Source organism: Diuraphis noxia, unplaced genomic scaffold (assembly GCF_037042655.1).
Source record: "Diuraphis noxia isolate RWA-SAM2 unplaced genomic scaffold, SU_Dnox_SAM2 contig0004, whole genome shotgun sequence".
Taxonomy (NCBI): domain Eukaryota; kingdom Metazoa; phylum Arthropoda; class Insecta; order Hemiptera; family Aphididae; genus Diuraphis; species Diuraphis noxia.
This window is the reverse complement of record NW_028301714.1, coordinates 70,826,341-70,841,347: the sequence shown is the minus strand read 5'-3', so window position 1 is coordinate 70,841,347 and position 15,007 is coordinate 70,826,341. Positions and strand designations below refer to the sequence as shown.

Sequence of the window (15,007 nt, the reverse complement as noted above, 5' to 3'; positions counted from 1 at the left end):
GGTCGACAAGAAACGATAAGAAATGAACCAGTGTGAAATCAATAAAAATTTAGGAAAATGACCTAATAAAGTCAAAAAATGACTTAAAAAGTAATAAACATCAAAAAATAAAAATTAGTTATTCAGATTCACATGAAACAAATTTGTAGCCAGGAGAGCATCGTCTAAAAAGTTCAAAAAAAAAAACGCAAAATGCATCAACTTCCGAGCCCTACAACGTAAATAAGGGTGGAATTGGAGTATGGATCTGAAAATTATTGCTGCTCTAGCATAGGCTGGCATTAAATTCAAATTCAAATTCTCAAAAATGTAATTTTACTTTCTAGGAGCCTTTTATTATTTGATAAAAGTGAACATACTTATGAAAAATCTGGAATTGAATTTTCAAATATTAATTCTTATGATTTTCTAATTCAAAATAATTTTGCACATTTTCGTAATTTTTACGTAATTTGTCGAAATTCGAACTTAAATGCTTATTTAAAAAATATTATAACTATGTATTTTAATTTTAAATATTTTTTATAATACCATGTGACAATATGTATAAGAGTCTTGTATTAAATGTTGAAGCGTTTTTACCAACGGATACAATTTCATTCATGACTAAATAATTATTTAGCCATATGATTTTATTGACATTTATAGAAATAGACTTATGCAAAATGCGTCTAAATTAAGAAATAAAATATTTGTTTCAAAATAGAATATATGACAATATTTAAATATAATATATCCTAGAGTGACAAATCATCTCCGTTCGTAGGTAACGTTTTTCGTATACAATGATATCTATCATTGCATTCAAATCTAACCTACCCTAGTCAGAGGTCCACCTCACCACCTAATGTACAGCAAAGCAACATCCACTTACCCGCTTTTTTCCCCCTTTAATAGTACAGTTATTCAAATTCTGATTTTTAGAATTTTTAAGTAGACTTATTAAAGACCATATTTTGAAAATGTTCATATTTTTTGTACTACTTGAAGAGTATCCCGGGCCCATGGCAATACCATCGACCATAGGCGGCATCTAGGGGGGGGGCATAAGGGTGCAGTTGCACCCACGAAAATTTTTCTGGGGGGGGGGGGGGGCAAAAGTATCATTTTGCACGCACACATAGACAATGTTGTAAAAATTTAAATTTCAAATGCTCATAAAAATGTAATTTGAATTTCCGGTGGACTTTTTATTTGTGATAAAGATTGAAAAATTTTTAAGGAATCTTGTATTAAATTTTCAAATGTTAGATATAAAAAGAAAAATTTTTATGAATTTCTAGCATAAAATAATTTACAAATTTTCCTGATTTTTACGTAATATGTTGTCGAAATTCAAACTTTGAATGCTTATAAAAAAAAATTGTGACTATGCATTTCTTTTATTTTTCAACTGCTATTGTAAAAAATGTTAGGAGCCTTGTATTAAATTTTCAAATCTTAGAATTAAAAATAAAAACTTTTATGAATTTCTATCTAAGATAATTTGAACATTGCCGTAATTTTTACGTATTTAGTCAACATTTGAACTTTAAATGCTTATTAAAAAAATCGTGCCTACGTATTTTTTAATATTTTCTTACTGCTATTGTTACAATGTGTTAGAAGCCTTGTATTAAATTTTCAAGTTTTTCTGCCTAACAAATAAATTTTTATCAATATTAATTAATGATCGAAAATTTCAAATGCCTATGAATAGTTCAATTTAAGTCGAAAATTTTTGAAAATTGCATGGCAGATAGAATATACTTTTATTAACATTCGGTGAAAATTTCATGTATCTATGGTCATTTGTTTTAAAATTATATCAAAAACCAAAAATGATTTTGTCGAAAAATTTCCCGTTTTTCCCTTAATTTTTAGTTTGTTTTTCTCGATTATTTAGAAAAGTATTAAGAATTTTTCACTTTTGACCCCCCAAAGTACCAACTAGATTCACTTTCTGATCGAACGAGGTACTGAAGTTGAAAATCTAAGCACTTTTACTGCCCCAAAACGTGATAACAGACACAAAAAACACACCGTGGTAAAATCACTACATTCATCGCTCCGCTCAGAATCTAAAATGACCATGGATCATTTCAATATTTTATATCTGATTATTCAATTAATTTTACGGGCTGAAATGATTACATGTTAAAATAATAATAATATTAATATGATATAAATTAAATAATGCAGGAAGCTAATTTGTCACTAAATAGCGATATGGTTCAAAATAGATCATATTGTTTATGTCAAAATAAAAAGTTGTTTTTTAATAATATTTTTACATATTCATGTACATATTTGAAATACAGAGACCCAATTAATAGTTATTAATAAAGTCATTTTTTTCCAACTACATTTTGTTGTAGCAATAGTTATATATTAGGGGGTACTGGGAGGCAACTTCCCTATGGATTTGTGAATGTTATTACCATAAACGTTTGCAGTGTTTGCACCCACATAAGTTTCTACCAAGTGCCGCCTATGCCAACGACTACTTTTCCGATGAGAATTTCCGTTTCTACTGATAATTATGTTTCTAGATTAAAATTCTAATGAGTAGTTTTCGAGTTAAGAGGACGTCACACCAGCATATTATGTTGTCTCTGTCTTACAAACGTAGTACATAAAATGCACTTGCGTGGAAGAACTTTCTCCCTCAGTATTTTTTTCTTTTAAAAAATATATTTACAATCTATACAAACAAAGGTTAACGTATAATGAGTAAGTGTGGTTATGTAACCACACTTAAATTAGGCATGTGCCTAATTTGACATAAATAACATGAATATGAAGGCTCTCAGTAGTGCCATGGTGCCACCAGACCAAAAATGTAATTTTGTTTTTTAGTTTTTAGTTAGTTAATTTTTTTTTTATGCATTGAGCCGGTCTCTTGGCCATTTTCTTTTTAACATCCTAGGAATGAGTGAGGTAGTGGTTAGATTTTTAATTAGTGGATTTGAATGAGTTCGAAGTTTTGAGTGGAATTTTATGTAATGGGATATAGCTAAGTCGTTAAGGGTTTGAATATTAATAAGGTCAATGTACAGGTTTTTATTGTTTACATACCAAGGAGCAGAGGTTATTAGGCGTAGGTATGTTTGTAAGATGGAGACAACGTATGCGGGTGTGACATCTCCTTAAATAAAATGTTGACACTAAAGATAATGATCCTTAAAAATTATTTCATAAAAATCAAAACTAGGTAAATGTAATGTTAGATGTAGTATTTATTGTATTTGGATCATTTTTACAAATAATTGTAATAAACTATGAATCAGTAGTAATTGCAAACTTCCCCCCCCCCTATCTACTTAACACGTTACCATATATATTATGCTTGAAACTACTAGTTGAATTTTGAATTAAATACATCAAACTTATCAACAAAAATATCTGCTTATTAATAAAAAATAAAAAAGGGAGGTTCCTATTTGAAAAACTGAAGTTTTTATTGTCACAGGATCATCCTGAAGTGGTACAAAAAATGTCAATGATTTGAAAATAGATTTTTACACTTGAAAATCCCGAAAATCTTAATTCTAGTATATGCATAATTTAACCATAAAAATAGGATGGGCATGCTAAAAAAATTATTCTGTAAATCACTTACTAGATCAGAATATCCATTTTTGATGTTTAATAGATGCTATTTTTACATTCTAAAATAGATTTAAATGAGACAACTATGTTAAGTCAAAATTAATTTTATTAATATACATCTTCAAGAATATCTTTTATTGATGTAAAAAGTTAGTGTGAGGAGAATCAAACCATAATTCTTATTTTATAACCTTAATCAGACGAAACTCTTGCAAAAAATTCTGCGTGTAAAAGCTATGCTGTTTACTACGTCATGAAATATATACTTTATGACTAAAAGTTTAGTGCTACATATTTACATTTGCTTATAATTTATAATTATCTGTTTATGGTTCTTTCAACTCTGGTCGTAATACTTAAACCAGATGTATTCAAACTGTGCATCGCGGCTGCCAGGGACATTGCACGAGTTTGCATAGGGAGCCGCGTGAAAGCAACGAAAACCAATATCATACTTATGCCTTAAATAATTATTATAAATATTATTTGCAGTCATTAAAGAAATGAAAACAACACATCTTATGACACGACCATTTGAAGTTTTATTTCTAATACTAAAGTCATTGTTATTATATTATCATTCATATAACATTAATATGTTATATTAATAGCCATACTGTATCCATGTTTTATTTCAATTTCTTCATAATAATTTGAGAGTCATCAAAATATAGTGAACACCAAAGGAGTCACAGGATAAAAAAGTTTGAATACCTTTGACTTCAGCCATAAATTTAATTGCTTGAGGTTTTTACGCTGCATTTGGTAAAATATTTATTTTTAAACTAGGTGGCTTTCATAAATAAAAACTTTAAAAATTATAAAAACTCGCTTGCAAAATATATTGAATACTAATAGATTCCAACAAAATGATTTAGATTCAGTGGTTACTAAATAATTTAAAAGTAAAAGTATATTGTTTGGCTTTAAAATGTAACTTTAATTGAGTCAGATATTTTAAAAATAAACTCTGAAATAATCATATTAATTAATTTGTTAAGACATTGCGTATGCTTTGTTTTTTTTATTTAAGGAAAAATGTACAACAGAACATTATTATTACTGATTAATTATTTGTACTAGAAAAAAAAGAAGATTAAAAAGGTTGTTGCATGCAGCTGTTGATTTAAATTTCCAACAATAAAAAATATCAAAAATAAACTTAAATCAAATGATTTTATTAGATTCTATACATACAAATAATTGCTACTATTTCCCTAGTATACTGGTGACAAAATAATAAAAAAGTATGAATTTAAAATGTGTTTATAATGATTAATGATTATTTTTACCTAAATACAACATTAAATTAAATAATAGAAAAATATAAATAGTAAAAAATGATAAACCATTTAACCCGATGTAACAGAACGCACAAATTCCTCATAATTTATGTTTCCTAAAGAATCTTCTTGTCCAGCTAATAACTGTTCAACTTCTTCATCAGTAAGTTTTTCTCCTGCAGAGGTACAAATACTAGACTATTAACAAAAAACAATACAGTTAAATTATTTACTAACCAAGTGTAGTAAGTAGGTGGCGTAATTCTGCAGATGATATATATCCATTTCCATCTTTGTCGAAATGCCGTAAACCTTCATTAAAATCATCAGCAGTATTTGAGGAACGATTTTTAGATATAGCTTGATAAATAGGAAAAAATACATCAAATGGAATGCGTTCATCTTTAAAGAACAATAATAAATTAACTAATGGTATCAACATATTTATTTATATCATATACATTTTCTAAATCATACCAGTTTTATGCTGTTGTGTAAACTTCTTTACATCTGACTCTGTAGGATTTTGACCTAATGCACGAAGAGCATTACCTATATGTGATATGTGTATTTTATTGTCACCTCTATTATCAAACAATTGAAATGCTTCTTCCATTTCTAAAAAAAAATTGTAATATAATATTAGTATGATATAAGACAAAATAAATGTGGGATTAGTATAAACTGTAAATCTCAGAAATTCCCACTTTAAAATATATACTTGATGATTAGGGAAGATTGGCCAGTGTAAAGAGTACAGATGATACAAAAACCTACCTACATATAAGCAAGCAGGGTAGGCAGAAATTCCAGATCTAACTATATAAACATAAGTATACAAATAATGAGAAAGTAGAATAAGTGTATAAGCCCTTGCCCTTAAATAAATTATAAAAGCTAAAGAAGATAAAAATGTATATGAATTACACTTATAATTTTATATATTTAACAAACACTAAACTTTGTATAATATGTGTATATTAAAATAGGTATGGTGTAATACAAATTTATATCATACCATACAATGCAGTTATAATATACATTTAATGATATAAAATTCAAAGTTCTTTTATTAAAAGTAATTCAAATTTTAAATTGCACATACACAACGATCTGACATATGAAATAACTTTTGTTGTATTCAATATTTAAATTTTTTTTTTCTATATAATTCAGACACTTGTGCTAAATTTTTTAGTATATATTTTTTTATATTGTAATACTGAAAATAAAAAACTTAAAAATTGATAAAATATATTTGGATAAATTCAAAATACAAGTTTAAAATGTAAAATGTTTTTTAGATTTTAAACGTATGACAGATCATTAGTAAGATGTAGTGATACTTTGAAGTGTGGAATTTGTTTAGATTCAATTTTTTTGCCTGAACATACAAAATATGACAAAATAAACTTAACTTTTAATACCATGAAAAAAAGCTGTGTTTTGAATGATAATTAGAAAACGTCATGCTAACTATTAATACTCAAAACTATTTAGTCCTAGCATCCAATAATATATTACATTACGACTCTTAAAAAAATGAAATAGGTAATTCTAGATCTATCATTAATATTGAAATTATTAATTCTAGTCATTATAACCTACTTACATAAATACTATATTTAAGTTGAAACATATGTACAATACAGTAGTCAATGGCTATTCACCTGCCACTATTACTACCATGTCTAGCCGCCAAATATATTACTTAAATAAGTATAAAAAAAAATCATTTACCTGCTAATTGATCTTCTGAATCATAAATCTGAAAATTAAAATATTACAACATTATTTAATAAAGAATCATTTTATTTATTACATATAAAAATATATGGAAACCTTTGACTATTCACCCCTGTGTATTGAACGCGGCTAAATAACAACAACTTAGGTGCAAAAATAAGTAGTTATGATGTTATATCACCACAATTTCAAAACTAAATTCTGATTGCACCGTCATTTCTAACTCATTAATACATTAAGTTTCAAGAAAGAAAATCAAAAAAATCGTGAAAGGCATGATTAGTGTTAATCAAAAACTTCCAAATGCTTTAATTCCAAAACTAAGCCCGACCGACAAATTATGTTACCATTACTGTTCTTCATAGTTAACAAAAGTAAGTTCAAAAAATTAAAATTGAAAAATTTACATAGGATGATTAAGTGCATTTTAGCTTAAATAACTTTTAACCAAGTAATATATTCATATACCACAAGTTATGTATAAATAAAGTATAAAAATACAAACCGATTTGCTCATAATGAAAGTTTGATTTGCGTTTAAAATTAAATTAGTTTTTTGAAAATGATTTATTATCACTTTTAGATTCTGAATTTCTAAATGAATACGTTTATAAATGAGTAGGTAAATAGAAATTTGAGACCACTACTGTCACTACTAGAGAGCTATAAGAGAGCCTTACTATAAGTACTATAAATATAAAAAATTAAACAAAGAAGACGGAATATCGTTGATTAATGATTATTGATTATACATTTATACATAATATCACGGACTAAGATAATGCGATATAATCTATCCAGTGATACGATGTTGAAAATTAGGGGACGGGTACAGTTTTCCCGATTTTGATAACAACTGATAACATCGAACCTGATAAGAACGAAAAAAAAAGGCTCTTGCCAACCTATAAAAGTTAGCACAAATCCGAATTCCCGCATCGTTAACCAGCAATTATATAAAAAATAAAAATATCAGTTTAATACCAATAGTGATTTTTCGAAAAATTCATACCAAGAAATTTAGTCTTCTATAAAATAAAACCCTGTTTAGTTATATTTTAATCAGTGAAGTTAGGCTTTAATCATTATACATTTAAATTTTATTTTAATTCATTGATCAATGTCCAATTTATTATCTTAATAAATTATTTTAAACTTTATATTATGATTTAGATTCATTTTATAAGCAATTTGGCTTTTAAAATCGTACTAAAGGTTACCATTGTATTATAATATATTATATTATTATAATATTGTAATCTTTTGATTGAAGTGCAGCTAATATTAGAGAATGTATTTAAACTTACTGAGCTATAATAATTAAATTGTGTATGCAAATTTGAATATGCCAAACAAAACTAATTACTATTTAGTCATATTTATTAGAAATGTATATAATTTATTTTTATTTTTAAAAACATAATTAACTATGGTAGTGTAAAAATATTATTAAATTCTTCATAGGCTTAAATTATGGATTATATATTTTGTTAATCAGTGGTTGAATTGGAAAAATAAATAAAGGTGGGATCTAAATGAAGTTTAACAATTAAGCTAATCAATTTAATAGTAACCCTATTCCTTGATGAATATAATAATGGGGTACGCTTTAATTTGAAGAAAAGATGAAGAGTAGCTCAGTCCCTCCCGCGTCCTCCCCCAATTCAACCACAGTTGTTAATTAAATAAAGGTAGCATAGCCAATTAGAAAAAATTTAGTAAAACAATATATTATAGTATTCATACATCCAGTAATTGAATTTTCATGAAATACATTTTATTTGTTTATTTGTAACTTTATAATAACATACATTTTTGTGTGATAAACTATTCTATTTATTTATTTATTTAATAGATATCAAACGTTAAAATAATTTTTGCTATATTGATAAGTAACAATAAAATTGTTAGTAATTTCTTATATGTTAATAGTTTTTAAAATATTTTATAAACAAAATTATTTTTTGAGACAAGTATTTTTGTAGATAATAGGTATAATAACTATAATATAAATATAATTTAAATTATAAACTAAACTTGTAATAGGTGTTGTTTATATTATAACAAAATGGTAAATTGCTATGTGCTACAAGCAGTTTTTTTTACTTATTTATCAAATTTATAATAACTATAATATTTATGTACATATTCTTATTGTGTAAAATTGTTAACATAATAATATGAATTATAGGTAACATGCTTTTTTTAGTTGGTAAAAAAATGAAAAAAATGATATTTATTTTCTTTAAATTTTATATACTGAGTTATATTTTTGATTGTTATATAAATTATATAGGTATTATATTTTCTTTATAATATTACCACAGTAATAATATTATTACATTGTAAGTAATTATTTTTATTGTTTTACGTAAAATCATATTTTGTTTTAAATACGAGTATTTAATATTTTCAAAGTGTTACATTTAATTACTTTTCTAATTGTTATCTAATGTTATATATTTTATTTTCCTTGTACTATTCCCTAAAGCGATATTAGATATTAAGTATTTATTTTGATTTTTTGTAATAAATCATATTTGGGTTTTTTAACATTTTTAAATTATTACATTTAATTAATTATTATGTTGTGTTCCTGGTAATTTGTTTGCCTATACACTGTTACATAGGTGGTAACTATAATATAATACTGCATGTACAAAATCTATTAGCTTATACATTTTTCTAGTTTTTCAATATAACTAATTATCTTAACATTAATTATGAATGTTCAAATACCTACTTGTGTTAAGACTAGGTTAAACTGTCCAATGACTGATGTTTTAAAACTGAACTTTGTGTTATTTTTAATGTGTATGATTCAGTATCCTTTCAAATGTGTTTATTATTATGTATTAACCATATATTTTGGAAAATAAATTAATAATACTGAATTTTTGAACAAAATATTAAGTTCAACTAGTCCTTAATTGTTAAATAACTGGAATAGTTATCCTAACTTGTTGTCTAACATGAATTTATAATAAATAAGTACTTATAAAATAAGCATCTAATTATCTTAACATCAACAATTGTGTTTAAGAATCCCATTATAAAAATGTAACTATTTTAGATACTTAAAAAAAAAAAATGTAATCTGCAATGTAACGTTTACGACTCATGGCCATTGTAACCGATGTCTTTTGATCGATAAAAAAAAAATGTAACTATAATGGATTGAAGAACACAACAGAAATAGAAGATATTCTAAACTAATATTTAGTATAATAAAATAATATACTACCTATACAGAGTGATTTTTTAAACATGCTCACCTAATTTGTATGCATTTATTCAAATTTTGATTTTTGAATTTTTAAATATGCTTGAAAACCATATCTCAAATTTGAGATTTTTGTACCACTTAAGAATGATCCTGTAACAGACAACAGTACAAACTTCTGTTTTTTCAAAACTTTATTTGCTACTTATTATTCAGCAGACATTTATTGATGCACTTATCTAAATAAAAATTTAGTTGTTCTTAAGTACCTACTATGTATTAATTGGATTAAGTAGCTACTAGTTATCAGTGTTAGATTAAATTAAGTTAACCAATAAGTAATAACCCTGTGTGGCTGTGTCCTGTGATCTATAATAAGTATATTATTATTGCTTTACAAATTAGAATTAAACACTAATTATATATTCTAATTACCATAATTCAACATTTCAATACCTAGTATAGCAGTATGTGCATAAATAATAATTAATAATAATTGTATTGTGGAATAATTTAATTACTATTCAGTATTCATTCTTTTTTCGTGGTTATATTTGGAACGCAAGTACGCAACTAGAATGCAACAAATATTTTACTTTTGAGTTTTTGATACCTACTCAGTTTATGTATTTTATTAGGTACATATTAAACATTAAAATAAATTAATGTACCTATCGTACGTATAATAAAAAATAAAAATTCGTTATTAGAATTAAATTAGTAGGTACCTAGGTGGCTAGGTAGTAAGGTATGTAAAATAGACCTCAAACATAGACACTGAGAATAGAATGATCGAGAATCAACAAAACAAACTACAGTTACGTTGTTGGATTAAGATTAACATAGGTGCCTATCTACTGTTAAATACGTTTTATAATATTCAGGGAAGGTAATAGTTTTGTGATGTAATCGTGTAATAAACTAATAAATATAATAATATGTGAATATTAAAATGCAATTTCCACTAACTTTCAAAAATTATCATAGTGTGCAGTGGCACCGAACTAATTTTTTTTAGGTGTGGCAATGGACATTAATTTATATCCACCCACCTACCTCTATGCAGTATGAAACCTAAGCCATGGGGGGCAAAGCCACCACCACCCCAAAGACACTACAGATTTTTTAACTTGGAAAATATAATTTTCATAAATAAATACCTATATATTATTTACTGCATTTTTGCATTATTTCAGTAGGCTACCCCTTTATAAATGTACACACAAAAAGTGGGGGTAAAGTCTATGTACAGCATAACTAGTCGAAATAATCCTTCAATTTCAAACTTTGGGGGTGGTTTCCAATGTAAAAGTGAACATCCTTGGTGCATTATAATGGTCAAAAGTTAACATTTTCCAACAATTTTCAAAAAAATGGAGAAAAACAAAAAAAAAATGAGCAAAACCAGTTTTCGACCAAATCGGTTTACTTATATGGTTGCAATTCAAAAACTAACCACTTTAAATACTTGAAATTTTCACCAAATGTTTATGTTAGTATTATCTATATACAGTTTAATTTTCAAAATGCTTTGACTTTTTTTTGAGTTATTTATAGACCACTGAAATTTTCGATTTTTATGATAATTTTTTTTTTGAAGGGTCAGTAAAAAAATTTTGGATGACCAAAAAAACTTGAAAATTTAAAACAAGGTTCCTCATGAGTTATTCTTATTGTAGCTAAAAAAAATTAAAAATCATTAGAGACAATTTTTTTTTATAAGCGTTTATAGTTGAAATTTTTACGAAATCTGCGAAAATGCGAAAATTTGCAAGTAATTTTGAAGTTGAAAAATTATAAATTTTTTTGCGTTTATAACTAAGGATTAAAAATACAACACTAAGTTTTCTATAAGTTTTTCTTCAAGTAGCTATAGAGAAAACTCGAAGCATCATTAAAGGAAAAATTTTAAGTGCTTTTGAATTTTAAATTTTTACGAAATAGCGTAACGATAACGATTTATCCTCAAACGATTTTAAATATTTGTTATTATTCAAAAAGTATAAGTCGTAGATACTTGAAAATTTCACCAGTTATTTAAATTGGCATTTTCTTTACATGATTTAATTTTCAAAATATTTTGAAGTTTTTTGAGATATTGATAGACGACTGAAATTTTCAATTTTTCTGAAAATTTTATTTTTGAAGTGTCGATAAAATTTTTTTGGCCCTATCAAAATATTTGAAAATTCAATACAAAGTTTCTCATAAGTTATTCTTATAGTGATTAAAAAATTATAAGAATACATAGGCACAATTTTTTTTTTAATAGCATTTGAAGTTCAAATATTGACAAAAATTCGTCAACCCATGAATATTTGCAAATTATTTTGTAGTTCAAAATTCATAAAATTGTTTGTATTTATATCTAAGGTTAAAAAATTCAACACTAAATTTTCCATAAGTTTTGCTTCAAATAGCTATAGAGAGAATTTGAAGTGCCGTTATAAGAAAAATGTTTTGAGCGTTTGAGTTTTAAATTTTTATGAAATCGCGTAACGATAACGATTTATCCTCAAACCAGGTATATGTTATATGTATATGTATGATATAAGGTATTATAAATTATGATAACTACATGCAATGTTTTTGGAAAAATTGATTAACCATGCCTTATGCAAAATGCGTCCTAAAATATTTGTTTCAAAATAGAATATATGACAATATGTAAATATAATATATCATAGATTGACAAATCATCTCCGTTCAGAATCGTTTTTCGTATACAATGATACCTATTATTGCATTCAAATTTAACCTACCCTAGTCAGAGGTCCACCCCACCCCCTAATGTACAGCAGAGCGACATCCACTTACCCGCTTTTTTCTAGTTACTAAAATATATTAATTTATAATTTTTTGGAGATGAGTGTTCAGTTTATGTGAATAATTTGGCCATTGGCTGAACGAGGGGGGTGTAGAAGTCCCCTGTCCAAGTTTAAAATGTGCACTCCCAAAAAGGGGGAAAGTGACTGGCCATCGTCATATGAAAGTATACCAAAAATGATGAAAAAATACCCTTTAAATAGTTGGTCTAACTTTTTTATTTTTAAATTATAGGCAATTAACTTTTTTTATCAAAACTAACCTATCGCTCATTTGTTTATATATCTTAAAAACTTTTCAACATTTTGACTTAATTTTGGTATTACAATAATGTTTTCTTTTTATCCTGTTAGAAAAATGTCTACCAGAAGTAGTGCTTCGATTTCCACATATTATATAGGTAGTATCTTTTTTTTAGCAAATTGGATCCAGGTGGTACTTAAAGAAAGTAATTTTTTGATTCTCTCTTATTTAACGCCACAGTAAAAAACCACTGAAAAATTACAAAAGATCTGGATTTCAATTTTGCTTTGCAAAAAATCTTTATTTATCACCATAGAAACGAATAATATTTAAATATCAAATAAAATAAAATATTCTTTCGTCCGCTCAGAATCGTTTTTTTATCGAATGTAATCATTGCATTCAAATCGAATACTGTAAGACTACACTATCCTGTCCGAGGACCGAAGGGACGATGGACAAACTTTCTACACCGCAATGCTGACCTACTCTTTTTAATTTTAAATCTATTTCAGTGTTATATAAACTACAATACTACATAGAACATACACGCAATTAAACAAGCAATGTGAAAATGATTATTATTAAATGGAAAAAAGTTATCATTTACTAATTAACTCGTAGTAAATATTAAATTATTTGGAGTACCTACCTAATCCTTTTAAAAATTAAAATGTTTGATAAAAAAAATGTTTACTTTTTCAAATTAATAAATCGGCAGGACCTAGGATCGACTGGAAGTTTTTTGAGGACATGGTGAAATGTGCGGATATATTTTATTATAATGGTTAATTTATTCGTGGATAAGTTATTCGTGGAGATCATGAAATTTTTATTTGAATTAAATTAAAAATAATTATATATACCAATTTTATTCATCTAATAAAAACATTGTCTACAATATTAACTGTAGACATAGCTACACAGTTTAACACATCCATGTAGTCTTGTGTAAACTACTTTTGAAAAGTGTTTGGAATAAATACTCGAATACTTATGAAAGATATATTTTATATTTTGATTTGTGTCACTCTATTCTTTCAAGGGCTACAACAAAGATTGTTACCAATTCATAAATATTAAATATTGAGCGATATATAACAAATAGTTTGAAAAGTGAACAAATTTCAAATAAATATAATTTTCATTCAAGCAAAATCATGTTAAAATATTTAGTTCTCATTTTGATCATTTAATTTTGTTAACCTATAAATTGTATTAGGTACCACTATAAAAACAAAGTATGTATGTTGTATATATTTTACATTAGCAGTTATTTTTTTTTTATAAATGTAATATGAAAACTAATGGGATGAATGGTGTGGTGGTGTGGGGGCTTTGCCCCTACGGGTCAGTGAGCTTTTCACTATTTGTGCACCCCAAAAAATATTGGTCTAGTTGCGCCAATGAATTTGGCATTAGACGTTCTTTTCATCACACATTATGGTAAAAATTAATTTAACATGATAAATGTTTATTCTAAAATGTTGTTGTGTGTTGAGGTATATGTTTCATTACTCATAAACTTAATGTTTATTTTAATCAAACTTAATTTTCAATAGCTTATGATTACATTCTATAATTCTCAAACACTGTACTAAGGGGTGGCGAGGGAAGGCTTTAGTCCTCTCTAAAAATGGTCCAACCCAAATAAACCAAATATAAAAAATATAACATAGCCCCACATGCTATTTTTATAATAGATAAATTATTATTTTTAAATACTTATAAAATATATTTTTTAATTTTTAAAAATTAACAAGTATTTTATTTATTTATTAGTTAGTTTATTAAGTAATTACTAAAAACAATAATTTAATTTATATTGATCAAACAAAAGTAAAAAGTACCTAGTTCAATAATTCAATCATAAAGGATCATCATGTTATAAAACTAAAATTAAATATACTTTAATTTGTGCATCATTTTTAAAGTTGTTATTTGAAGTCTGTATTTAAATATTTCCTTATTTACATAAAACAAAACAGCCTTTTAGCCATATAGGTAACATTATCAAAACATTGTACCTACAATGCATATATTATCTATTGAGAACTTAGAATTTAAAAAATTTGGTATAGTGTTATAAAATTTA

General features: G+C 25.9%; 1 protein-coding gene across 2 annotated transcripts; it reads right to left on the bottom strand.

Annotated features, from left to right (window-relative positions):
* Positions 1–4,748: 4,748 nt before the first annotated feature.
* LOC107168255 (myosin-2 essential light chain-like) lies at positions 4,749–7,379 on the bottom strand. Of its 2 annotated transcripts, none has more exons than XM_015517604.2 (5): positions 7,126–7,379; positions 6,615–6,642; positions 5,352–5,492; positions 5,112–5,276; positions 4,749–5,050 (listed from the first exon to the last, which is right to left on the bottom strand). In XM_015517604.2, exons 1-5 carry the CDS (start codon positions 7,135–7,137, stop codon positions 4,944–4,946), a joined length of 453 nt encoding a protein of 150 aa, XP_015373090.1. In that variant the 5' UTR covers positions 7,138–7,379; the 3' UTR covers positions 4,749–4,943. The 2 variants fall into 2 exon arrangements, with proteins under 2 accessions (XP_015373090.1, XP_089081756.1); XM_089225630.1 differs by lacking the exon at positions 7,126–7,379 and adding an exon at positions 6,717–6,992.
* Between the last annotated feature and the right edge of the window lie 7,628 nt (positions 7,380–15,007).